The sequence below is a fragment of the Protopterus annectens genome, chromosome 13.part0 (assembly GCF_019279795.1).
Source record: "Protopterus annectens isolate FY-2018-M chromosome 13.part0, PAN1.0, whole genome shotgun sequence".
Taxonomy (NCBI): domain Eukaryota; kingdom Metazoa; phylum Chordata; order Ceratodontiformes; family Protopteridae; genus Protopterus; species Protopterus annectens.
In genome coordinates, this window is record NC_056747.1 from 465,130,805 (window position 1) to 465,156,542 (window position 25,738).

Consider the following 25,738-nt stretch of genomic DNA (forward strand, 5'->3'; position numbering starts at 1 on the left):
TGCAAGCTTACTAAGAAATGTAAATTTGGAGTTTCTGTTAGTCTGGGAACCAGAGAAGTATCAAGAATGATGTAATCTAAAATGAGTCAGCAGTGATGTATTATCAATTTAAGACTTTCAAAGAAAGAGAGAATGAGAACATTTTGGATTTTGTCTGACCCTGAACACATCTACTCACCAGTACTCTGCTGTTGCTCTGTATGTATGTATGTAAGTTATTTAGAACATTGTTTCTCTTAGAAATGGATAGAAAACAGTAAGTTTAGTCTAGCTGTTTTCTATGTTTATGTCAGACTATTCTACACTATTATTTTTTTTTCCTGTGTTTGAACTCTTGACTAGCACTGTGCTGAATTGAGTAGATTTGTTTTGTGTTTTTATTATTTATTATTAAATATTTTAAACCTTTCAACTGTGGCTGTTTTGTGTAGAGATAATTTAAGCTGTAGAGTACTTGCATGTATTTATTGATATTGTACTAATCCACTCCAATAGCCTTAAAAGTTCTGGTCGCACTTACTATTTGGATAATAGTATTGCATAGTAAAATTGGACACCCTTTGTTAAGGGCCTTATTAGTAGCTATTAGTGGTTGGTGGCAGTAATTACTTCCTTATAGTCTGGGCTGAAAGGTGGCACAGCTGGAGAACCTGTGCCAGCCTTCCCCAGGAGTGTCTCTATGTTTGTATATAAATCAAATTTTAAAGTATGTGTGTGTGTGTGTGTCAGCTACGTGGGCAGGGACATGAAGCACTGGTTGGACAGAGAAGGTGCTGAAGGTTTTAGCATGACCACTAAGCTGAAATCTGGACCTTATAGTTGTGCTAGTGGGGAGTCTTATTGGGGATCTGTAGAGAAAGGGAGAAACCAGCCCTGGACTGACTGTGATCTCTGTGTGCTCTTAAGGGGAAATTGTACTTTACTGTGTGTGTACTTGTTATCCTTCCCAATTTGCATGCCCCTCATTGGTGCTAGTGGTGAGAATTGAGGCTCCTTGATTACTGGGCCAGTGCATGGGCATCACACAGACTTTAAGAGATTATTGTTTTGTGTAATTCATATAACTGACAAAATGCCATTTAATATTCCATTTGTGCTTATATTTGTTGTTTTTTTTTTCAGCTGGATGCAGAAGCCAGTGATATTTTGAAGGAGTTACAGGTGAAACTTAATAATGTACTGGATGAACTGAGCAGGATCTTTGCAATTAGGTAAGCAGGAATGTGCATAAACTCTTCTTTAAAAGCAAAATAAAATTAAATCAAAAACATGATGCCCAGAATATTTAATATAAATAAAATTATTTGGAATGAAGCAGTAAATTGTTGTTCCATACTAGACCTTCATTTTTATAGATATAAATGGGAAGGTGAGCCATACACCACTCACCATATTTGCCACCAGTCCCAAGAAGCATCCACAATGTATCTCTGAAACATGCATAGTAAGTGAATGTTTTTGCGTGGGATCTTCACTGAAAAGTTGAAAAGAAAAAGGCACAGTGTAGGTCATAATATATATTTTCTCATTTTGCTACATCAGATTACCTTAAAAAAATCCACTACAGAGTCACACTTGCATACCACTTCCATTGTCTGCAGTCACAGGTAAAATATATCATGAAGAATTTTATTTAAAGATGACTCCATGGCTTGTTGTGGATTTTTAGTTGTACTGAGTATCTGTTTTTTCAATGCATTGTATTTGCTTTGAGCACACCCTCAGTATTTCCATTAGGCTGAGCATGGCCTTCTTCTTCATTTTTATATGCTTTTAATTACAACCACAGTATTATTAACATGCCCAACAAATCACAAAATATAGTCAGGCCATTTAAAGAGTTGTTCAACTACTGTAACTGAACAAAATAATAAAATGAGAAAACTTAAGTACACACAATTAAAAGTCTGTGTGCTGACATTTGCTGTTTTATCATTTTGAAGAATTATTAACCAATGATGCTGCATTATCTCTCTAAATGCATTGTATATGAAACACATAAACTATTTTCTGATTCTCATGAAATAAACAACGGTTTCACTTCTGCTTTAATAAGTAAAAAACAGACAAGATATACAAACACTGAAAATAATTTGAGAGTAATGAAGAATGTAATATAAAAAAGGAAACATGACAGATGTCTGAAATTAAATAGGATTCAAAATAAAGAGACTAATATAGGAAATGATCAAGGGTTAAAAGAATGAAACGAGTTACATAAATGTGTTAAAATTAAACATCTGCAGGTAACAATGGAATTCCAAATAGAAATATAAAAAAGTTTGGGGTAGTCATTACAGAATGGTTAGTGCATATCTTTAATGATCATCTTAAAATTGAATGTATACCATGAAATTTAAAAGAATGTGTTATCAATTTACAAAGGAAAGGAAAGGATGGATTGTTAATAATAAGCCTCTCAGTTTTACTACTTGTGCAGGTAAAATTAATGGAAATGATTTACTATGTCAGGAAATGAAGGCTAAAGTTAATAAAAGAAGAAAACATATGCTGTCAGCAACACATCCATATAAGAGGAAGCTCTTTCAGTATTGGATCAAAAGAATTTATTATAAACAGTAAAACCACTGAAAAAGGAAAACAAGTAGGTGTTCTTTATCTTGATTATGCTAAAGTTTTCACTTGATTAAGGTCATGAAGTAAATCTAAGGAAGTTGAGGTACCTAATTTACCCAAACAATTTCAGGATAATACGCAACAAAAAGCATTTTAACCCAGAACTCTTCCAAGCTGAACTCAAGCAATGTAACTGGTCACCTCTAAAATCTCTCCCACTAAATGAAGCAGTGGAATACTTTAATTCCACATTCTTAACCATCCTCAACCATCACGCCCAAATTTGCTCTGTTAGAAATAAAGCTAAACCTGCCCCTTGGCTCTCAAATACTACCAGACAAAAAAATCCTTCTTAGAAACAAATCCTGGGCAAAATGGCGTACTACTAAAAATCCCACTGACCACCAAACCTTTAGACAACTTAGAATTAGTACTAAAACAGCCATCCTCTTAGACAATACGAACTTCTATTTCCAACTACAACAAACATACCATAAGAAGCCACAAAAGTTCTGGACTAGAATTAACAAACTACTATACCCAGGTCAATCTATCACACCTAACCTACAAAGCTCTAACCCTGATAATTCCACACAAACAGCTAATGCCTTCAATTCTTTCTTCACAGATGCTATCCAAACTCTTGCTAGTCAGCTATCTCCAGATACCTCAAATCTGCCTACATCTATTACAAGCCCACCTCCATCATTTCAGTTAAAACCAGTTCTAACTCCCTTTATTTTCTCCCTTCTCCAGAAACTAAAACCTACTACCCCCTCAGCTGACAAACTTCCTGCAGAATATCTGCAAAAAGGAGCTAAAGCCATAGCCTATCCCATTTCCATTCTGGTTAACAGAACTATAAGTGAAGGAACTATCCCGTCTATCTGGAATATTTCTCACATCATCCCTCTACATAAAGGTGGGAACTCTACTGACTTTTCTAACTGTCGTCCTATTGCTCTTCTATCTCCCCTAGCAAAAATGATGGAGAAATGCATCCATAAGCAACTACTTAACCACCTACTCCAAAACAACTTACTAGCCAATTGTCAACACAGATTTAGACCTTTCCACAGTACTACCACTGCCCTACTAACCTTCACAGACTTCATCAACAAAAACCGAAACAACAAAATTCTCTCCTCTGCAGTCTTTACTGATTTATCTAAAGCTTTCGACATGGTTAATCACCAGCTCCTTTTAAATATACTGAAATCCCTCTCACTTGAGCCTCTAACCATAAATTGGTTTAAATCTTACTTAGACAATAGACAACAGGCTGTGCTATGGGAAAACAGCCTATCTACTCACCTCCCTATTTCCCTAGGTGTTCCACATGGCTCTATATTAGGCCCACTCCTATTCTCCATTTTTATTAATGACCTTCACTCAGCAATTCCTGAAGCCACCTGTATTCAATATGCAGACGACTCCACAACAATTTGTTCAGCCATGTCTCCAACTGAACTACAGTCCCTTACCCAAAAAGCATTTAATACAGTAGAACAATGGTTCTTATACTGCTACCTCCTCCTAAATCCTAAAAAAAATAAACTTACTTTTCACACCAACCCAAAAATCCACACCAATAAATTTCATACTAGTATCTAATAATGGCACTATTATTTCTCCCGACTCAACCACTAAATTTTTAGGAATAACAATAGATAACAACCTTAGCTTTGATACTCATATAAACAGTACTATCAAAACAGTCAACAAGAAATTGGGGTCCCTCTATAGAATCAAATCCTTTCTTACACCAGTAGCCTGGACCGCCATAGCCAGAAGTCACCTAATCTCCACCCTACTCTATACTTCACCTATATTCACTAATCTTTCTAAAAACAACCTCAACAAACTGACTATCTTCTATAATAATATTGCTAGATTTGCCACTGGCTCTCCTTTTAGAAGTCATCACTGTCTTAATCTTAAGCAACTAGGATGGCTAGAGTTTCATAACCAACTGCAATTTCACCAGCTTGTCATAGCCCGTAGGACCCGATATCAACCCACCAACACTCCAATACTCTGTTGCCTCATTACCCCATATAACAATCTTAAACACTTACGCTCCTCAAACAAACTCCTTATCAACACCAGAAGATCTAATAACTTAGCAGGAGACTCTCTGTTCTCTAATACTGTTGGTAAGCACTGGAATCTTCTTCCCACTGAACTCATATCTCAGTCTTCATTGACACTCTTTAAACAGAATCTAAGACTATTTCTCAGTACTTATTGGTTATGCTCCTGTACTAACCCTGACTAACTTTCTCTCCATACACTAGTTTTTATTATTCTTTATCTTTGTTGACCTATTTTTAGTCAACCAAAGACCATGTTATTGCAATTTAAAATATGCATATATGTATATAGTAACATCTCTTGCACATTAGCTTATATGGTCACCAGGAGTATTGTATTTTACTAACAATAACTGTTATATACTTTGACTATTGTAACTTGCTATATTGCCTTTATGTAAGTGTCTTGGAATTTTCTCCCCGGGCCTCTACTAAAAATGGACATGTATCCAGTTAGACTAGCCCGGTCAACAAATGTAAAATAAATAAATAAAGTGAAAAAAAAACAGGTATTTATAAAATGGAAAAAGGTCTTGGTGAAGGAAGTATTTTGAAGGATATAATTAAATGGATAATACTGAGGAAAAGCTAAGGCTAAGAAAAGGTATGCCTCAGTGGTTGTGTCTTGAACCCTGCATTCTTTTCTGTTTGAATGCATAACATCAAGGTGCAAAATTACACTTTTACTGTTAAATATGCAAGTAATAAAACCTCAACTCTATGACACAGAGGGATAAAGCCCTGAGTGTATTCCAGATGCCCCTCATAAGCATGTGGGTAGAAACACTCAAATGAGTCTTTTGCCTCATTTTATCTATTTAAATATTAAAATATAAAATTTTAATTTAAATTTTGAACATTTGTCTGGCAGTTAGCCTAGAAGATTAAGAAACTGTTAACAACCTGTTTCCTGTGGTTGAGTGGTGCAAGGTCTAATTCCCTCAGCCTTCTTTGCCTAACCGTGTGACTGTGAACAAGTGACTTAATCAGACATAGCTCCAGGATGAGTCTGAAAAAGGTCGATGAAGATCAGTGCTCTGCACAAAAACAAATACAAATTAATAAATAAATAAATGAGGGGGTCATAGTAGTCCCACATTGTGATGTGGGTGCTGATATCAGTCATAAGGGGAAGGTTTGGAACTTAAATTAGGAAAGTCCATGATGGCTTCCTGAATGATGGCCTCTATGATCAGCTGTCATCCTTTGGGGAACAAATGGGAGAATTGATCATGAAGGGCTGATGGTTTGCAAGTAGTGCAGGGAGGATAAAATGATAAAAACTGTGAATGATATAAAACCCTGACAACATTTACAAAGGTGTTTTCCAATGAACTGTGAGAAAAAAAAACTATGAATTATGAGAAATACAAGACAGGTGAAATAATTGCACTGTCATGATTCACCATCTCATCTCTGTAAATATGTATACATAATGTATTACATCGTGGACCAGTGAATATCTGAGACCATAACATCAATACCTGTTTTATTGCAACATTGAAACAAGCTTCAACACAGGTCATGCTGGAGGAGGGGTCAACACCTGTCCTCCATAGGTTCATAGGTTTCATAGGTTTATACTAGGCTATCTGCCCTAAGGCATTTATAAGCCTAGCCCAAATTTTTGTGGCTTACGCCACCCCTTATATGAAAAAATACTGTGCCCATTAGTTTGTTGTGCCTCTGTCCAGCAGTGACACAGAGATGATTCCCGGGATAAACCTACGATCTCCCATCCACAGGTCAAGATTTTTCTTGAACAGAGCCAGCGAGGTGCTCTGCCTCACATGGATCGGGATTTTATTCCACAGCATAGGGAGTCTCTGAGTGATAAATCTATCCCTCCAGCACGTCCTATTTATATCCGTGCTAAGGTTTAAGTCGCTTGCTCTAGTGGTTTTGGTGGATTTGGATTTTTTGAGGTGGAGCATGTCCATTAATTCCGGGTTGGACATGGCCTTGTATGTCAGGCACATGTCACCTCTGAGCAGACGGTATGCAACTGAATAGAGCTGGAGTTTCTTCAATCTGGCAGCATATGACAGATTTTGGAGTCCCTTTATCCTTTTGGTGAGGAACTTTTGGGGTCTCTCCAATTGCTGCAGATGTCGGGTGAGATACATCCCGAATGGGGCATTGTACTCGATCATTGGTCTGATAAGTGAAGAGTACAGGGAACAATGACCTCACTAGATCTGGATGTGAATCCCTTCATGATCAGGTGGGCAATGTAGAAGGTCTTTCTAACCACTTTAGCAACGTGAGTGTCAAAAGAAAGGCCACTGTCAACCTGGGTCCCCAGGTCCCTGATAACCTCTTCTGTGCTTAGTGGATTGCCACCTATATGGTAGCTTGGGGTTACCTTGTTTTTCCCGAAGGGTATGACTATACATTTTTTGGTGTTTAACTTCAGGCCATGGCTCTGGCACCAGCTATCTGTTTCCGTGAGTCCCTTCTGAAGGATATCCGTGTCCGATGCACTTTCCACTATGGCCCAGTTTGCAGTCGCCTGCAAACTTTGTCAGCCAAAGTCCTCCCATGTTGGCCTGTACTTCTGAGAAGTAGATGCCGAACAATAGGGGGCCAAAGACCGAGCCCTGTGGGACACCACTTGTGACCGGCTTGGAGTCTGACATAGCGCCAGCAACTCTAACCCTGTGGGTTCTGTCCTTAAGCCAGTTTGCAACCCATCTTGTGACATATGGGTTTACATTTAAGCTGGTAAGTTTTTCTACAATACCCAAGTGGGGTATTGTGTCGAAGGCCTTTGCAAGGTCAAGGTAGGCTGTATGGACTGCCTTTCCCTCATCAATGGCCTTGGTGACTGTTTCGAAGAAGTCGACCAAGTTCAAAAGGCATGATCTGCCCTTGACGAAGCCAAACTGGGTCGGGTCCAATGTCTGCAAGTCCCCTATATCTTTGTTTATAAGGAAGCCAATCTACAAATACTAGAATGGGCTTAGACAATGTCATTATATATTTGAACCTTAGTTCATTATTTGTATTCTGCTAGTGTGTACACATTATATTTATGGCCTAGTATTTTCCTGTAAATGAACAGAGATCATAAGAAGACTTAGAGCAGGACTAGTTGTTTTTTGTTTTTCCTACTTACTACCCTTGCTATCACTAAAATGTATGCATCCAGCCATTACCCTTTATCTTGTTTCACAAGATAGTTTTCGACACTACCTTCAGCAGTCACTTCCCTGGCTTGTATCACTTTATTCAAATTTCTCTTGTGTGAACAAAGTTGACAGTCCAGCTAAAGTCCAAATTAATTAGTAGTGTAGCTAGGGTGGGGGCAAAAGGGACAGCCACACCTGGTGCAAAGTGTTATGGGCCACGATCAGTAAATGATAGTCAGTCTTCAGTGCAGTGCATTACAGCTTGCTACAGTTTAAAATGAAAGAGCCTTTTTTATTTCTTTTTTTTTCAAATTGAAGTGTAATTTTTAAACTTTAAAAGGAAATTTCGGGAAGCAGAGAATTTTTTTTGTTAGTTTTTGCTCCTCAACTGGGCACGAGGTTGGGGTAGACCACTGGGCACCAGAATAGCTAGCTACATTTCTAAAGTGAATGATATCAAAAGATGCCCATAGATTGGAAACTGTAGTTCATGTTTTATGTTATAGCATCATACTTGTCCTTGATATTTAGAAGAATGGATGGTGTATCATATGTCAGGTCTTTCTTTTTTTTTCACTTGATTGACTTGTCTTCACTTGTAATAATGCTAAGATAAAAAAGTGGGTCCATGAAGAAAGATGTACACAACCCTCATACGTCGGCTTTACCTCCATACCACTTTACTGAATGTAACACAGTCTCACATCACAACAAAAGCCTTGAAGAGAAAAAAAATTGTCAAGCTGTGATGTCTTCAGAAACTTGATAAGGATGTTATACTTTTGAGTTACTGAAGATACACTTGTGCTTCAGGCATTAAGAATGGCTTTGCTCTGAAAGTGGTCGGCATTTGTGGTTGTTTGTTGTGGTGGCATTATGGATATAGTAACCAAATTTTAGTATATTTTCTAATGAAGTTTTGTTTAGGATATTAGTACTATTTTAGTTTTGTGATACAGTACAATGAAAAAATGTTATGCCGTGTGTTGAATTGAAAAAGAATGTCATTAATTTGGTTTTCTTGGTTTTAAGCAGTAGCTGTGAACTTTTGAACCAGCGTTTGACTGATGTAAAGGATTGATGCTGTATAGACTAGAGTTGTGAGTAGCTTCTGTTTCTACTGATTAATATAGAATCAACACATTTGATTTTGGTTTCTTGCGTCATGACTCGATAAGCTATAATGAATATATTATATAATAACCGAACTGATTCTGAACCTTGAGACACTCCTACAATTTATCTGTAGGGAGTGAGAGAGGGTGTGCTTCATTGTCACAATTTTGCCCTTTGAGTTATATAGTTGGTGAAATATTTTATTGTATTGTCACTGAAGTTAATGCTGCGGTAGTGTTGTCGCCTCACAGTTAGACGTTGCCCGTTCGATTCTCAGTTAGAGCGTCTTCTGTGTGTCGATATGCGTGAATGGTTCCTTCGTTGAAGGTTGTGCATTAGGCCTGGCAAGCCAGCACGTAAAAATCTACTGCCAATCATTAGCAGACCGGAGTTCCACTGTGGCGACCCCTAACCGGGAAAAGACGAAAGACACAAACAAACAAACAAACAATTGTCACTGAAGTTAAGGCGGGAAAGCTCCCTTTGGGGAAAATCTTTCACACTACTTTATTTCTTGTGAGATATGCTATGATTTCTGTGGAAAACAATATTTTTTAGGAAAATTGTGTTTTTAGGGAGCTTTCTGGAGACTGGGTAGTTGACTGTCAGGCATATTATTGTTTGAGATTATTTTTAAAAACTTCTGTGGAAAAAAAATGTGGTTATTTTGTGAGACTCTGTGGGATTTACCATGTTGTGTTGGAGGCATGTGTATTTGGTGATTATCGTTTTGTATTTTGTTTGTGAACACTACTTCTGGCAACATGCTTGTCACCAACTCAATGTAGCTGTGCTAACCAGGAATCAGGCTCCTTTTTCAGCAGAACCATGGGGCAGTATACTAGTCCCACAGATCTACCTGCTTCTAGACCAAGGAAAAGAAAACTTGCAAGGAGCCCTTGCCAACATGGCAGGCTCATTCTATGCCTGAGCCACTGGTGGGCAACTGTGATATGGCCATTTCTGGTTCCTCAGACAATTTGCATTTTTCTCTAGATACGTCTGGTACAGCCACTTCAGCTGCCATGGACTGGGGTCAGCCACATCCTCTGTAGCTGTTCAGGTGAAGAGCTACTCTTGCTGATCTTGGAGGAGGAATTGGGGAGTGCTCTGCCTCATAGCTGAGCTAGTTGACCTCGTCCCCATAGTAAAGCTGAGTGAGTTGGTCCCATTCTAAGAATATCCCTAGGGGAAAAAGAGATGGAAAGTTAATAATTTATCTTCCTCTGATTGTTTTCCTGTAGATAAGGAAGAGCTTTTTGGCTTGGCTAAAGATTTATAGAAAGCATTTCAACCTTTTCAAGATGACTGGATTTTTGGTGGATAAAAATAAATCACTTCCCTCTTTTTGTGATGATTCCTTCTCTGACGATAAGGAAAAGGACAGGGAAAGGGCATCTTCTGTTATTTCTGCCCAAATACCTGATTCTGACTCTGAAGAATGTTTATATTCAGAGTCTTCTTTGAAGGAATTTTCATTTTCTGAAAGTAATTCTGAAATGAATAGGACGTTTCCTTGGGTACAGACTGTTTTACAGCTTCGATGAAGAAATATGATATAGTACTTTGACCAAAGACTGTGACAAACTTTGACTTTCCACAGCTTGCTGCTATTTCCTAATTTTACCTGCTATGGAGAATGTTTTTGATATTGTCTGCAGTATGCTGACAATTCAACCTGCAGCTCCAAAAAAGGTGGACATCCTTCATAAAGTTCTTCTTTCTTGTAAATATTTGTTTTTCATATGAGATTTGATCTTTCAACTATTTCTGTGTCAAATACTGCTGCAACAACAACAACAACAAAAAAAAAATCTGTTTAGTGTTAATCTGTTCCCATCTGACAAGGATGGGAAAGCTTTTGACAGATATGTGGAGAAGATTTATTCTAATTTAGAATTCTAAATTATCATGTTTGCATGCTAACATATTTGTTGGCTGCTTTTGACAATATGAGTATTATTACTGCCAGTTTTCCATCTTCTGAAGGTAAGTCCTCTTTAAATTCTTTAATTGCTGATGTATCCCAAGTAACAAAGTATTTTTTAAAGTGTTCTTATGATTGTGCTGTGTATCCAGAGCAGCAAATAATGCTTCTATTATGAGGTGGTTTGCATGAGTATATACATAGACATTTTCTGAATATGTTAAATCTGAAATTTTTTAAATTTCCTTCGAAATTAAGGAAAGTTTGTTTGGTCCTTCTGCTCTTCTCGTACTCAAAACAGTTGGATGAAAGAAGGAAATTCATTCATGGGGTTACTCATATATTTCATTACTCATTCTCTAAGTTTTCTAAAACCTTTCTTGCAAATTCTGATTCCTTTTACAGAAAGCAAATAAGCAGCCTCAACAAGCATCTAGCAACCAGACATACAAGAAAAAGTGGCAGGAAGGTTTGAAGAAAACGGAGGGAACCTTACAGAAAAACTGACAGTCCAATAATACAGAATGACTATCACAGCATTCTTCTTTCTTTCCTTTCCCTCCCTTCCTTTCTTCCTCTCCCTAGTATTCCATTAAACCTCTCCTAGAACCTGGGTCTTCACCTTAAATTTTAGGAACAGAATGTTTCATACAAATAGATTCTAAGAGTTGTTCAGGAGGGTTACAGATGGCAGTGAAAAAGACTCTCTCCTTTATAGGAGAGTCTCCATCATCCTCCAACTCAGACTTGCCTATTTCTCCCATTCATCAATCAAACACTTTCTTTAGAAGTGCTAGAACTTGATCTGTGCAGTGACAGAGACCTGGTTCAAGACTCCAGCACCCCTGCATTACCAGGCTATAATTCATACCACACCTTTCGGCCACCTAACCTGGACCGAAACACTAAAGGCGGAGGTGTGTCCGTATTCATTAAGGATATCCACACCTGCAGGCTAGTTGCTCAACATAATGCATCCGAAATTATCCAAGTGCAGCTAACACTGGGCAAGACTGCAGTCCAGGTTGTAGCTTGTTATAGATCCCCCACCATGCCCCAGAATTCCCACTCTTCATTTCTTAAGATACTGGAAAATATTAAGGTACAACCCAATACCTTAATTATGGGTGATTTCAACTCATCAACTGGGAAAACTACTCATGTACCAACTCATTTGCTCAACGTTTTATGGAATTCATAAATTCCAACACCTTGGATCAGCTTGTGCACACCTCCACCAGGGACAACAATATCCTGGAACTGGTCATTACCAATATGGGTAACCGGTGTTCTATGCCAGAGGTCAACTTCTTGCTGGTCAGATTCCGACCACAAGCTAATTACCCTAAACATTCATATCCCACCCCCCATTAAGGAAGCCACCGTCAAAAACTACTTCAAAGCCAACTTCATGTTTCTTAAGACAGAAGTGGCAAACCTCATATCACCCATGCAGACGGAAAATAGAGGTACGACTGCTGAATCTTACACAAATGCACTGTATAAGCACATACATGAGTGCATGGATCACCATCCCCATCTGAACCAAGATGCTATCCTCCAAAAAAAGGAAGCCAAGCTGGTAGTCCCCTGCCATAAACAAACTCTGCAACAGAAGGAAGAAGCTGTTGCAAAAAAAAGTAATATCCCAAGACTGAAAGAACTCCCTGGTCAGCCTCAGCAAGAAGCTGAGATCCCTCATAAAATCCTCCAAAGCCAGTTATGAAAATAAAATCGCCACTGATTCCAAAGACAACCACAAAGCATTCTACAGCTATGTCAAGAATCTCAATGGCAACACTCAGATCTGCTCTGAGCTACAGCACAATGGCACTAAATATACAGAACCAACTGATATTGCCAACATCCTGGCAGATGGTTTCAGTGCTAACTTTACCCCCCCCCCCCCTCCAAAGGGCCCATCTTAATACTGGAAGAATGCAAAGGCCCTGTAATCATGGACGAACAAGTAAAGACCGCTCTCTCCAAAGCCAAGAACACAGCATCCATGGGACCAGACAACATCCAAGGCTGCGTACTGCATGAACTACAGAACGAACTGGTACCCCCACCTAAGTACCATGTTCAATCATAGCCTCACCTCAGGCTATGTGCCTACTGAATGATGCACAGAGATGGTTATCCCACTCCACAAAGGGGATGCAACCATGGACCCTGGAAACTACCGCCCCATTAGCCTGATGAACCTGGTCTGCAAGGCCATGGAATGTATCATCTTGGAGCTTATAAACAAAGACATAGGTAACCTCTAAACCCTGGACCCCACTCAATTTTTTTTTTATAAAAGGTAGATCATGTCTACTAAACCTGATTGACTTCTTTGAAGCAGTCAATAGAGCTGTAGATGAGGGCAAGGTAGTGCATACAGCCTATCCTGACCTCGCCAAGGCTTTTGATACCATCCCCCACTCTGGAATTATAGATAAACTCACTAAACTGGGCATAAATCCCTATGTCACAAGATGGGTGGCCAACTGGCTCACTGATAGAACCGACACAGTAAAAGTAGCCGACTCCACGTACGACTTCAGACCAGAGACAAGTGGAGTACCACAGGGTTCGGTCCTGGGTCCTCTCCTGTTCGGCATCTACTTCTCTAAACACAGAAGGTCTTTGGCTAACAAAGTTCACAGATGAATGCAAACTGGGAGCCATAATAGAATCACCTAATTTTGTAGATATTCTACAAATGGGCCTCACAGAGACAGATGCTTGGTGTCAAAGTCATGGCCTCAAGCTCAATGCCAAGAAGTACATTGTCATCCCCTTTGGGAAAAACTCGGTACCCATGAACTACCACATAGGCGGTAGCTCACTAAACACTGAAAGTGTGATAAGAGACCTCGGGACACAGGTGGACAGTAGTCTCTCCTTTGATAACCACATCGCCACAGTAGTCAAGAAATCATTCTGCGTGGTACACCTCATCACAAAAGGGTTCTCCTTTAGAAAAAAAGAGGTCATTGTTCCTCTCTACTCATCCCTCATCAGACCCACTATAGAGTACAATGCCCCGTTTGCCATGTATCTCACAAAACACCTGCAACAATTGGAAAGGCCACAGAAATACGTCACTAAGAGGATTACTGGCCTCAAACAGATGCCATACGCAGACCGTCTAAAAAAACTCCAGCTCTACTCTGTTGCATATCACCTACTCAGAGGTGATCTCTGCCTAATATACAAAGCTATATCAAACCCAGAGCTTTTGGACATACTACACTTAAAGAAATCCCAATCTCTTCGAACCACACACTCCAGGGACCTAAACCTTGTCACCACAATAAACATAGCATGCTAGAGAGATAGATTCCTGTCCCAGAGACTTCCCATACTCTGGAACAAACTACCCATTCATGTCAAGCAAAGCTCCTCATTGGCTCCCTTTAAGAAAAGTCTTGACGGCTGGATAGGAAATAGAAAATTCACCCCGGGGATCACTTCTGTGCCACTGCTTGACAGGGGCACAGGAAAATAATTTTCTTTGGTGGTGAAAGCCAGGGAACCTTCTTGGCTAGGCTTATATAGGCACCAGGGCAGATAACCTAGTACCTACCTATGAACCATTTCCCTCAGATCAGTTGGGTAAATTTTTATTGAAAAAAAGTTTCTGGTGCCAAAAAAGGGCCCTTTTGTAGACCAGTTTTCTACCTGTAGTTTCTCAGCCTGTTTGTGAAAGTTCCAACATTCAGAATGTCTGAATTATGCTATTAGTTCTCTGCATTACCTTTTGAGTTATTTGCTGCTCTAGGGGTGTTCAGAAAGCTCTACTTCATTGTAGACTGCAGGGTATGCACATTTTCCTTACTTAGGTGATTTGCTCATCTTCACAGAGCCTTTTTCAAGGTGTCAAGTGTTCAGAAACGTTTTTATCAATTTAGGATTCCAGGTTTACATTCAAAAATCCTCCTCAATTCTTTCTCACAAAATAGTGCTCCAAGGGTGCCTTTTGGAAACCTTCATGCAAAAGGTATTCCTTCCTCATGAAAGTAGGCCACAGAGTTCAGAAGTTTTCTAAGGTTACTTCTAGCTGGAATTGTGGAATTGTCGTTAAGCTTCTCCTATCAGTCTCAGACTCCTGTAAGAGAATACCTCAGGATTCTAGGGTTCATAGCTTCTATTATTCTCATGATTTCCTTTGATGGATTACATACGAAAAAAATTTTATGGCAAACAAAATCAGTAAGGTCCAACATATTTAACCCGGCATTTCAAATTCCAGGGTTGGGTTTTGTGAAAAGAGATTTGTTTTAGTGGAGTAACCAGATATTTTTGAATCCAGGTCACCTCTTTTTCTAACTACCCATGAACAATCTTATCAAGAGATACATAGGATTTTACATTGAGAACTATCTCTGTGGTGGTAAAAGTGCAAAGTCTTTGGAACATACTAGACAGTCCAAAGCACATCAGTCTGAAAAAGGTGTTAGCTGTTATTCATGCTGTCGATTTTCTGCATCATCTGTAGTCTCCAGGAGCAATTCACAGACAACACCACAGTGATGTGGTACATAATTTCAGGCATACCAGATTTTGCCCATTGTACACGCTGTGTTAACTTGGGAGATGGGAGTTCAGCGCCCTTTAACCCTCCAGGATTCTTACATTCTGTCAGAGCAAAATGTTGTTACAGACAAGTTAAGCAGGGCCAGGAGAGACCCTCAGAAATGGAACTTGAATGAGGGGCATGTTCCAAGAATTGATCCAGTTGTGGGGAACACCTGATGTGGATATATATGCCTCCTTTAAAAACAAACAGCTGAATAGGTTCTGCTCTGGGTTCCTTTCAAACAGGCCTAGAAAACAGGTGCTTTTTCATTCCTTTGGATGATAATGTTCCTGTATGACTTTCCACCCTTTCTACAGGTATCCAGGGTCATGCTGATTCAGAAGGACTCTGTAAAAATTAAATTGGTGACTCCCTTCTGTCCCAGGCAACAGTGGTTATCTTTCTTATGGATTGGTCAAGGACAATTACCACAGGCTTTCTCACATATTGAATCTATTTACACAAGACTTGGGGTGGGGTGAATTTGCTGTAACCCAATCTGAAACATCTACAACTGACTGTCTGTTTGGTTCAGTGTTGATACCTTTTAGGCTTTTTTTGAGGTTGTGCAACAGATGTTAAAGGAGGTAAAGAAGCATGCTAATAGGAAATCATATATTGTAAATGAAAAAGATTTGTTAATTGTTCCAGCACTTAGAAACTAGGCCCATCCAGGGTTTCTGTAAAACTGGTCTTACAATATTTGTATGAGTTGTTATTCTTTAGCCTTTCACATTCCTCTATCAAGGTTTATTTCTTGAAAAACACAAGCTCCAATGTAGCTAGGACAACTCCAAAAAGTTTAATGTGAAGCGGTTTTCGTCGACCACCATTGGAAAACTTCTTCAGACGAAAAAGGAAACAACATACATGACTTAAAATAAAAAGGGCGCCAACAAACCACATTAATTAATTAAGTTATTACTCTGGTTAACTGTTTGAGTGCTTGATTGAATGGTTGAACAAAATGATGTTTTACACCAAACACCCTTTTTCTTATGTCAACAAAAAGAATAATGTCATTAAAAAATCTTTAACAAGGTCAAAACATTCATTCTAAAAAAACATGATACAACTGTACTCCTGTATAAAAATACAGGGAAATGAGTAAAAGCATTTATATATAAATACGTACATGTAGATATATACTTAAAAATAAAGAACATAAAAAGTGGTGTTTAAACAACCAGACCACTGTCACAACCAAAAGGAATGTCAGTACTTAATAGAACTAGAAAGTGCAAAGGTCTAAATTCTAGTTACACCATTTGTCAAGATCTGTGTGATCTTTTCAGCAAGGGGTTGACCTTTGTATCCGAGGAGCATTTTGACTTGCCGGGGGGTCTTAATTGACTTAAAACTATATATTGGAAAATTGAACTTGGCCTTAATATTCGGGGGTAAGGGCTTCAGTGATGACCCTTTAAGAGTGGCTAGTACGTATAATCCACCTGTTTTCCCACTCTATCCTTGTTTGAACACGTGTGAGTTCAACTTGAGGAACTCGCGTAATAAAATTAAGAAAAATTACATTGAGAACATAACTGAATTTGAGGCTGAAGCTCTGAAGTTGGTTAGAGCCTTACCCATTCGCTTTTTAAAACCAGACAAAGGTGGATCATGGACAATGATGACTTTGAATTCAAAATGTTGGATGTGTTGGACAGTAAGATTTATGTTAGATCTAGCCTCAATGAAATGAATACTGCTTACAAGAAAGTTTTTTTCTTTTTTCAGGGATTTGTTGATTGAAGGTTTGATTAGTGTTGATGTCTATAATTATTTAGTGATTTCGAGACCAAGAACACCTAATTTGTTCGGTTTACCTAAACTACACAAAAGTGTCAACAATCCCCCTATGAGGGCTTTAGTAAATACAAGGTCTTCTATTACATATGCATGTTCTAAGTTTGTGGACCACTTATTAAAGAAATATGTGGTCAGGGAGAAACAGATATGTAAAGACTCTTGGGCCTTTTTGAAAACTTTAGAGAAATTTAAATTCCATGACAATATTTTTTTCTTGACAATAGATGTAGTGGACCTTTATTATTCTATCCCACATGACATAGGGTTAGAATACATTACTAAGAAACTTTAATCTTACAAAGCAAAGAGTGACGAAATACATTTGATCCAAGAATTACTGGATGTGATTTTGAACAACTATGTTAGCTTTAACAGTGACATTTACAAGCAAGTGGTAGGTGTAGCAATGGGTTCCCCATGTGGGGTGAGTTACGCTAATTTAGTGTTAGCACAATGGGAATGTGAACATATATTCAATAAGGATATCTATGAGAGGGTCAAGCTCTATAACAGGTTTTTGGATGACATTTTCATCATGTTCCAAGGGAGTGCAGATGACGCACATGCCTTTGTAGAGGCTTTAAACAATAGCACCTCTTTTTTAAGGTTCACATACATATATAAAGAGGACACCATTAATTATTTGGATGTGGAACTGAAGAGGGACACTATGTAAAAGCTACTTGGCTAAAATTTATAGGAAGCCTACGTACTCAAACACTTTGTTGCACTTTTCCAGTTGTCATCCATTCCATCAGAAGAAGTCTGTCCTAAAAGGACAACTAGTAAGAGCTGCTCGTATGACATCTGAAGACACTTTGTTTGAGGATGAGTGTAATTTTTTGAAACACATGTTTATGAGTCCTGGTTACCCAGAAACGATGGTTGATGAGGTGGTGAAAGAGGTTGTTATAAAAAGACTGTTAGTCACCTTTAGTCCCATCCTCACTGTAAAAGGAGGACAGGTTGATTTGGGTGTGGGAGAAGTGTTGAGAGTTGTGGTCCCTACTGTAAGTTTACCACCAATGGATGTGAGTCCAACAGGTATAGACTTGGTAGGTTATAAGAGGAGTTTCATCACACCCTTCACTTTGGAAGCGAGGCTTATAAGTAGCATTCTTAGAAGGAACTGGTACTTGTTGACCTTTGAGAAGGATTTAATAGAGAAATTAGGTGATAAACCTGTCATCATTTTAAAAAAGGGTAGAAACTTAAAGAGTATTGTGGAAAACACTGTTAAGAGATCTACTAGGACTGAAGGTACATATAAATGTGAGGCATGTAATTATTGTAAATTTATATCTACAGGGGTGTCCAACCTTTTGGCTTGCTGGGGCCGCATTGAGTGAACAGAAATTGTCTTGGGGCTGCATATAAAATTTATCATATAGTTAAATCTTTCGCTGCCACAGGAGACCAAAGTTGATGATCTGGCTGTACTGTAGGTGTATTCGAACAATGAATAAATGCCTAATATTTGCCTTAAAATTCTAATTCTCATTCTAATTCAAATTCTCTAATCTAACAGTTAACTCTAACATCTTAGTTAATATATATATATATATATATATATATATATATATATATATATATTTTTTTTTTTATACAAATAAACAGATATTCACTACAGCACTAGCATTTCTCGCTGGGAAAACCACTCCAGCAGTCCAACTACATAAAATGTCGACATTAGCAGTCCTACAATACTATAATCCACAAAAATAAGCCAACAAATTTGCAATAAAGTAAAGAATTCACATTACTGACTTAATAAAACAATTCTGAATAAGCTACAAGAGGGTCTCACCCAAACAAATGACTGGTGCCAGAAACATGGCCTCAAGCTATATGCCAAAAAATGCATCATCATCCCCTTTGAGGAGAGTGATGTCCCCACAAACTATCACATTAATAACAATGTTGTAAGCACGCAATCAGTCGTGAGATGCTTGGGCACCCGGGTTGATAGAAATCTGACTTTTGACCACCATGTTGTCTCAGTTGTATAGAAAGCTTTTTACATGGCCCATCTCATTAGTAAGGGTATCATACAGGGACAAGGATGTCGTAACATCCCTGTATTATTCCTTTACAAGAGCAATTATTGAGTGCAATGCCCCTTTTGGCATGTACCTCAGCAAAATACCATGCCAAAAGAAAGACCACAACCATTTCTGACAAAAAAAGGTCAAAGGACTGCGTTCACTTAGTTATCCAAACAGACTAAAAAGTGTCTTGCTTTCCTCTGTCTCTCACTGGCCCCTATAAATTTCATCACTGGCTTGCTTTCCAGGCTAAGAAAGATCCTGCCTTAATGGACTTTCTCCACTTCAAAAATACTGGTTATATTTAAAATGCTCACTACAAAGATCACAGTCTTCACTGCAACATAAACAAGCCACTTTGTATGGGCAGGTTCTTGACACAAAATCTTTCAACTTCTGTAAAAAGCTCCTCTCATTATCAAACAAAGTAGTTCAGCAACACAACAACTGGATGGATAGCCATAAATGTACTCCTTGAGTAAGTAGCATAGCCTTCATCAAACCAGATGGAAAATCCACATACTAACCTTTCCTAGCTGGATGGCTAAGATGTAATATTGGTTACTCAAGTCTATTTGCCCAAGAAGAGATGCCTATTTAACTAAGAATTCCATTTGCAAAAATATATTCAGTATACATATTAAATCTCTCTCTCTTACACACACAGAAGGAGCCCCTACTTGTAAAATAAGCAACCTCAGTAATCACATGGCACAGACTCACTGAATGAAATTGTCTGGAAGTTAAAATATCTGAAAAAAGATGGATTCATCCATGCAATTTCCCACCACCAAAAGGACCATCAGTTAATCAACAAACAACTGCTCACCAAAAAGCAAATCAATAAAAAATCCATAAACTTTGTAAGATCATACTACATAATGGAGTAAACATATAACTTCCATCCAATCTAAAGCCATTTGACATTCAGACATTTTAATTTGTGCAGACGTTATTCACAGACTGACAGTTTACTGAGCTGTAATGCTGACCTTCGCTTTTGAAAAAAACAAATTCCCAGACTTTGTCAATAGCTCAAAGTGCAGAGGATTATTTTTTTTATTTATTATGTATTTATTTATTTTTGGAAAACATCTTTAAAACTGTTAAATTGATCACACACCCAGAAACACAGAAAGGTTATTGTGATAAGTAAACCACAGACTGCTGCAAGAAATCAAAGTCACATTAGCACTCTATGCTTACGTCCGAACCAATGAAGCATACCTGTCAATTCCAAAAGAATTAAAGTAGCTTAATAAGAAAGTTATTTGCAAGGTTACATGGTAGTTTATATTGGAAATAAGCAGAGATATTAAAAAAGCTCTGTTTCTCATAATTATGCTAAAAAAAGTCTTCCAAGGTAAATACAACCTTCTAATTTAGCATGGAACCATACCTCTCAACCTTAGAGCAAGAAATCTGGACAAAGTGAAAAATAAAAGTGTGACACAGGCTCAAAAATAGTTATGCATCACAGACACCATTGAAACAGCTGTAGCTGCAAACATTTTACATCACGTATAATGTTTCTATCTTATCATTGTCAGTTAAGCATTATATGTCTCATTCAATCCTGCCTTTTTTTGCAACAAAGAAAACCATGCTTTGAAATGACAAATGCATTAAAAATAATAAAACACATTGCATCCACATCCAGCAACTTCCTACCTGCAAACAACCACAGAGCTTTCACTGAAACTAGGGCTGCTTATTTCCCCAGAATGACAGCTCTCCCTAATTAAGTCTAATGGTATACAGTCTACCATGATCTGGACTACCTGAAATAAATTAAATTATGGCCTGTAAATTGCAAGTGCACTTTGTTTAATTAAACTATATTTCAAAGCCCACTTGCTGTATTTTTCAGTAACATCCCAATATCCAATTCCAGGTCACTTTACAAGACATTGGCAGTGGTAGACTTGGCATCCTCCAGATCCCTACAGGACCACACTCATACTGCTAACATTGTCCATTAAATGTAAATATCCCTCCACTGTAAGTGGCAAGAAGCTATGTCTTAAAAAATCTACTTTTGGCATGCCTAGTACCCAAGTATCAGGTTTTGAAACAAAGAAACATATTCTCCACAGTCTGCAAGTCTCTTTCTTTAATAATCATCTACTGTTGCAGCACTCCCAGCACAAACACGCACATACACACCAAAACCCCCAACATTTAAAAAATTACATTGTGCCCACCTGATTTGCCAGTATTGATGATCCACCAAAGATATGCTTACTATTGTCCAATCTACCACTGCTTAGAACCCCCCCCCCCTAAAACAGTACTGGGTGCTTTTTTGTTTGTCAAAAAAAAAAAAAAAACTTTATATGCTACAGTCCCACAAAGACAATCCACTACTGATCCATTAACCCTAGGCTGCTGTCTCATTCTTACTCCCTGGAACTGTATTACCTTGGATGACTACTTTTATTTCCTAAGCAAAAGACACAAATTGAAAGATGAGGCAAAAGTCCAGACATTCTTTGAAAATCCATACAGTTGAGAGGTATGATTTCATATTCAATACAACACTCTCCCTGTCAGGAAAGCTGCAATTTAATGAAGTGCACTTTTAATGTAAGATATATTTGTGAGCTAACTTGTTTGTTTTCAGTAGGTAGACTGATCATCGTTAGCCTCTTTTTGCATGTATCTCTCTCTGTCATGCACACACACACACACACACACACACACACACACACACACACACGCACATACACACACACACACACACACACACACACACACACACACACACACACACACACACACACACACACACACACACACACACACACACACACACACACTCTGCTTCTACTTTCACACACAAACATTCTGCTTTCATGCATGCACTCACTCACTCACTCACTCACTCACTCACTCACTCACTCACTCACTCCATACTTACCTATTAACACAGATTAAGTGCTGTCCCTTTCAAAGGCAATGGCAGCAAATCCATACATGAGTCCCTCTTCAGCGAGAACACACACACACTGATTCTTTGGCACAAAATAATGGTGCGAACACATAGACCCTTCTTTGGCGCAAAAAAAATGAAAACTAGAAGGATGCTTTGGCGCATCTGCACACCGATGTTAGAGTTACAGGTCACGTGTGCGAAAAACACAGCAAAAAGTGTTTTGGGGCATGCATACATCGATGTTGGAGTTAAGAGGTAGAGGGCCACATGGAAGAGGTCTGAGGGCCGCAGGTTGGACACGTTTAATCTACAGGGTCTAGTTTCACAGTAAATCAATGCATGTTTAAAGCCAGAGGCCAGTACAGTTGTAATTCTAAATCAGTGGTTTATTTAGCTTCCTGTCAGTCGTGTCCGGCTTTTTACATCAGCAAAACTGACAGGAAACTAAAAGAAAGGATTTATGAATACACGTATCATATAAAGAAGAGGAATAGTAACAATGCCCTAGCGAGACACTGCAATGAAAACCCATCCCATGCTTTTTTGTTTAAAGTTATAGACCAGGTAGTAGTTGATGAAAAAGGTGGACCGTACCAGTTATTGTTAGAAAAACGTGAACTGGTTTGGTAGCTTAGGCTGAATTCCTACACTCTCCCTGGTTTAAACGAGGTTACATCACTAACATGCATTTTAAAGTTGAGAAGTCTAGTGAGGTGATATAAATTAAATTTTAAATTTTATTTCTTTACTAGTATAAGACAATACTTATGGTTTTACACTTTAGGCAATTTTAGTGTTTAGAATTTAGACCTTTGCGCTTTCTAGTTCTGTTAAGTACTGACATTTCTTTGAGTTGTGACAGTGGTCCGGTTGTTTAAACACCACTTTTTTATGTTCTTTATTTTTAAGTATATATCTACATGTACGTATTTATATATAAATATTTTTACTCATTGTCCCTGTATTTTTTATACAGGAGTACAGTTGCATCATGTTTTTTAGAATGAATGTTTTGACCTTGTTAAAGGTTTTTTAATGACATTATTCTTTTTGTTGACATAAGAAAAAGGGTGTTTGATGTAAAACATCATTTTGTTCAACCATTCAATCAAGCACTCAGACAGTTAACCAGAGTGACAACTTAATTAATTAATGTGGTTTGTTGGCGCCCTTTCTTTTTAAAAGTCATGTATGTTGTTTCCCTTTTCGTCTGAAGAAGTCTTCCAATGGTGGTCGACGAAAAGCGCTTCACATTAAACTTTTTGGAGTTGTCCTAGCTACATCGGAGTTTGTGTTTTTCTTTGTTTTTTCAAGAGTTAGTTGTGCTGTTGATTTCAAGGTTTATTTCTTGGCCATTACAGCATGTTTGCCCATGGATCCTCTACTTTTCTCTCGTATTTTGGTCAAGATATTCTTGAAAGGGGTTTTACATATGCATCCACTTAGAAAACCTTTGGCACCTTCCTGGGATATTAACTTTGTGTTAGCAAAGTTAACTTTACCCCCTTTTGAACCAGCTCAATAAGCTGATTTATGGTTCATTACTAAGAAATAGTTTTGCTTATTGCTCTGGCATCTGCAAGAAGAGTATCTGTGCTGCAAGCTCTTATGGTGGGTCAACCCTATATGATGTTCCATAAAGATAATAAAGAAAATGGTAAATGCTGCTACCCGAAGATCCTCTTCATAAAAATGAAGAAACAAGATGAGTAAAAACTGGAGACGGACCACCACGATGTAATAAAATAAAGACCAAGTTTATTGAAAAAGATGAGTGCTTTCGCGTACTCCCAGGGTACGCTTCATCAGATCTATTTTAATTACTAAAACTCTAGCTTTTTATACATTTAAGTTCATTAAAACATTCAGCATCAATCAATCAATTAATTAAATCATCATTACATAATTACATAATTAAACTTGTATCTTGATGGTATAAGGCAAAAAATACTGAATATCAAATGTAGCTTCAGTTCAAATCCATAATTCAACCTTCAAATTGCTATGTGTAGAAATGTTCTAGTTATAGCCATATGGCTTAATATGTAAGAATGTAATGTATCAAAATAAACATGTATGATGAAGTAAAATAAAATAAACATTAAATATAAAATGTATGAAATATGATCTAAAAAATGAAAATATACAATTTTAAATGCAGTGAATATAACTAAGTAGAAAAATCTTGCTTATTTAAACTTCCGTGCTAGAGTTTTAGTAATTAAAATAGATCTGATGAAGCGTACCCTGGGAGTAGACGAAAGCGCTCATCTTTTTCAATAAACTTGGTCTTTATTTTATTACATCGTGGTGGTCCGTCTCCGGTTTTTACTCATCATGTTCCATAAAGACTGAGTTTCTCTGAGAGTTGATCCATTATTTATGCTTAAAGTGGTTTCAGAGTTTACTTTAACCCAAGCTATCCATCTCCCTGTCTTCTTTCCAGGATCTAAAACCAGGAATCAAAGGATTCTTCATACTCTGGATATACATAGGTAGCTTAGGTATTATTTTGTCGGAATTAAACCTTTCAGGGAAGCTGAACAGCTCTTTATTTCCTAATAAGGTAAGAAAAAAGGACAACTGATGTCAAAACAGACTATGTCTAGACGATTGTCTATTTCTTTTTTTTCCCACCATAATAAAACACTTCCAGACAGGGTCAAGGATTATTCTATAAGGGTCTTGCTTCTATGGCTTTCTGGAAAGGGCCGGACTCTTGAAGCATTCTAGAGGCAGCTACTTGGACCTCTATACATACTTGCGCAAACTATTACAACACGATTCCTTTTCCAGGTCTCAAGAAGCTTTGCTAGGACTATTCTAAAGGAGCTCCTGGGCTCTCATCCTCCCCCCTCACAATCTGTTTAAGCTTTGATATTGTAGATATTTAGCTAAGGCTAATGCAGCAGTGATTATGATGAACATAGTGCATTTGTGTAAGTAAACTTACCATAAATCTATCATATATATATATATATATATATATATATATATATATATATATATATATTAAATATATCACTGCTTCAGTAGTGTGTGTGTGTGTGTGTGTGTGTGTGTGTGTGTGTGTGTGTGTGTGTGTGTGTGTGTGTGTGTGTGTGTGTGTGTTTCTGTATATGCCAGGGTAAGGATTTGTATATCTATACCTAACTTTACCTTCCTTATCAGGACCATAGCCTCCTGTTTTTCAGTTGGCAAGAAAGTCCTGAAACTTTGGCACCCAGGTTGAAGGTCATGTAACGATCAGCCTGGGTGCATGTGCTAAGGAGCCTGATGCTTTGAAGACTGGTTGTCTGTTATATCCTAAGCAGGATATAACCCATTCATCTAATGTTGCTGCAGCAGTAATATATTTGAACATCTACAGTTACAGCAAGCTTGTTTACACAACTGTGCATCTCTCATTTGTGAAAAAGGAAAGTTGGGTTAAAGAGTTGTACTAATATCTTCAAGTGAACCCATAAATGTATATCTCTTCAAACAAAAAATCTAGACAAAGGTAAAAATAATGTGGGGGAACAAAGGCCCAAAA

The 25,738-nt window shown here is 38.0% G+C and overlaps 1 protein-coding gene across 1 annotated transcript in view; it reads left to right on the forward strand.

Moving 5' to 3' along the window:
- Positions 1–25,738, forward strand: part of UNC13A (unc-13 homolog A) — a 5,702,976-nt gene that overhangs the window by 4,909,123 nt on the left and 768,115 nt on the right. Inside the window, exon 33 of the mRNA XM_044054109.1 lies at positions 1,123–1,211. Coding sequence (XP_043910044.1) covers positions 1,123–1,211 — 89 coding nt within the window. The remainder of the gene's footprint in view (positions 1–1,122; positions 1,212–25,738) is intronic.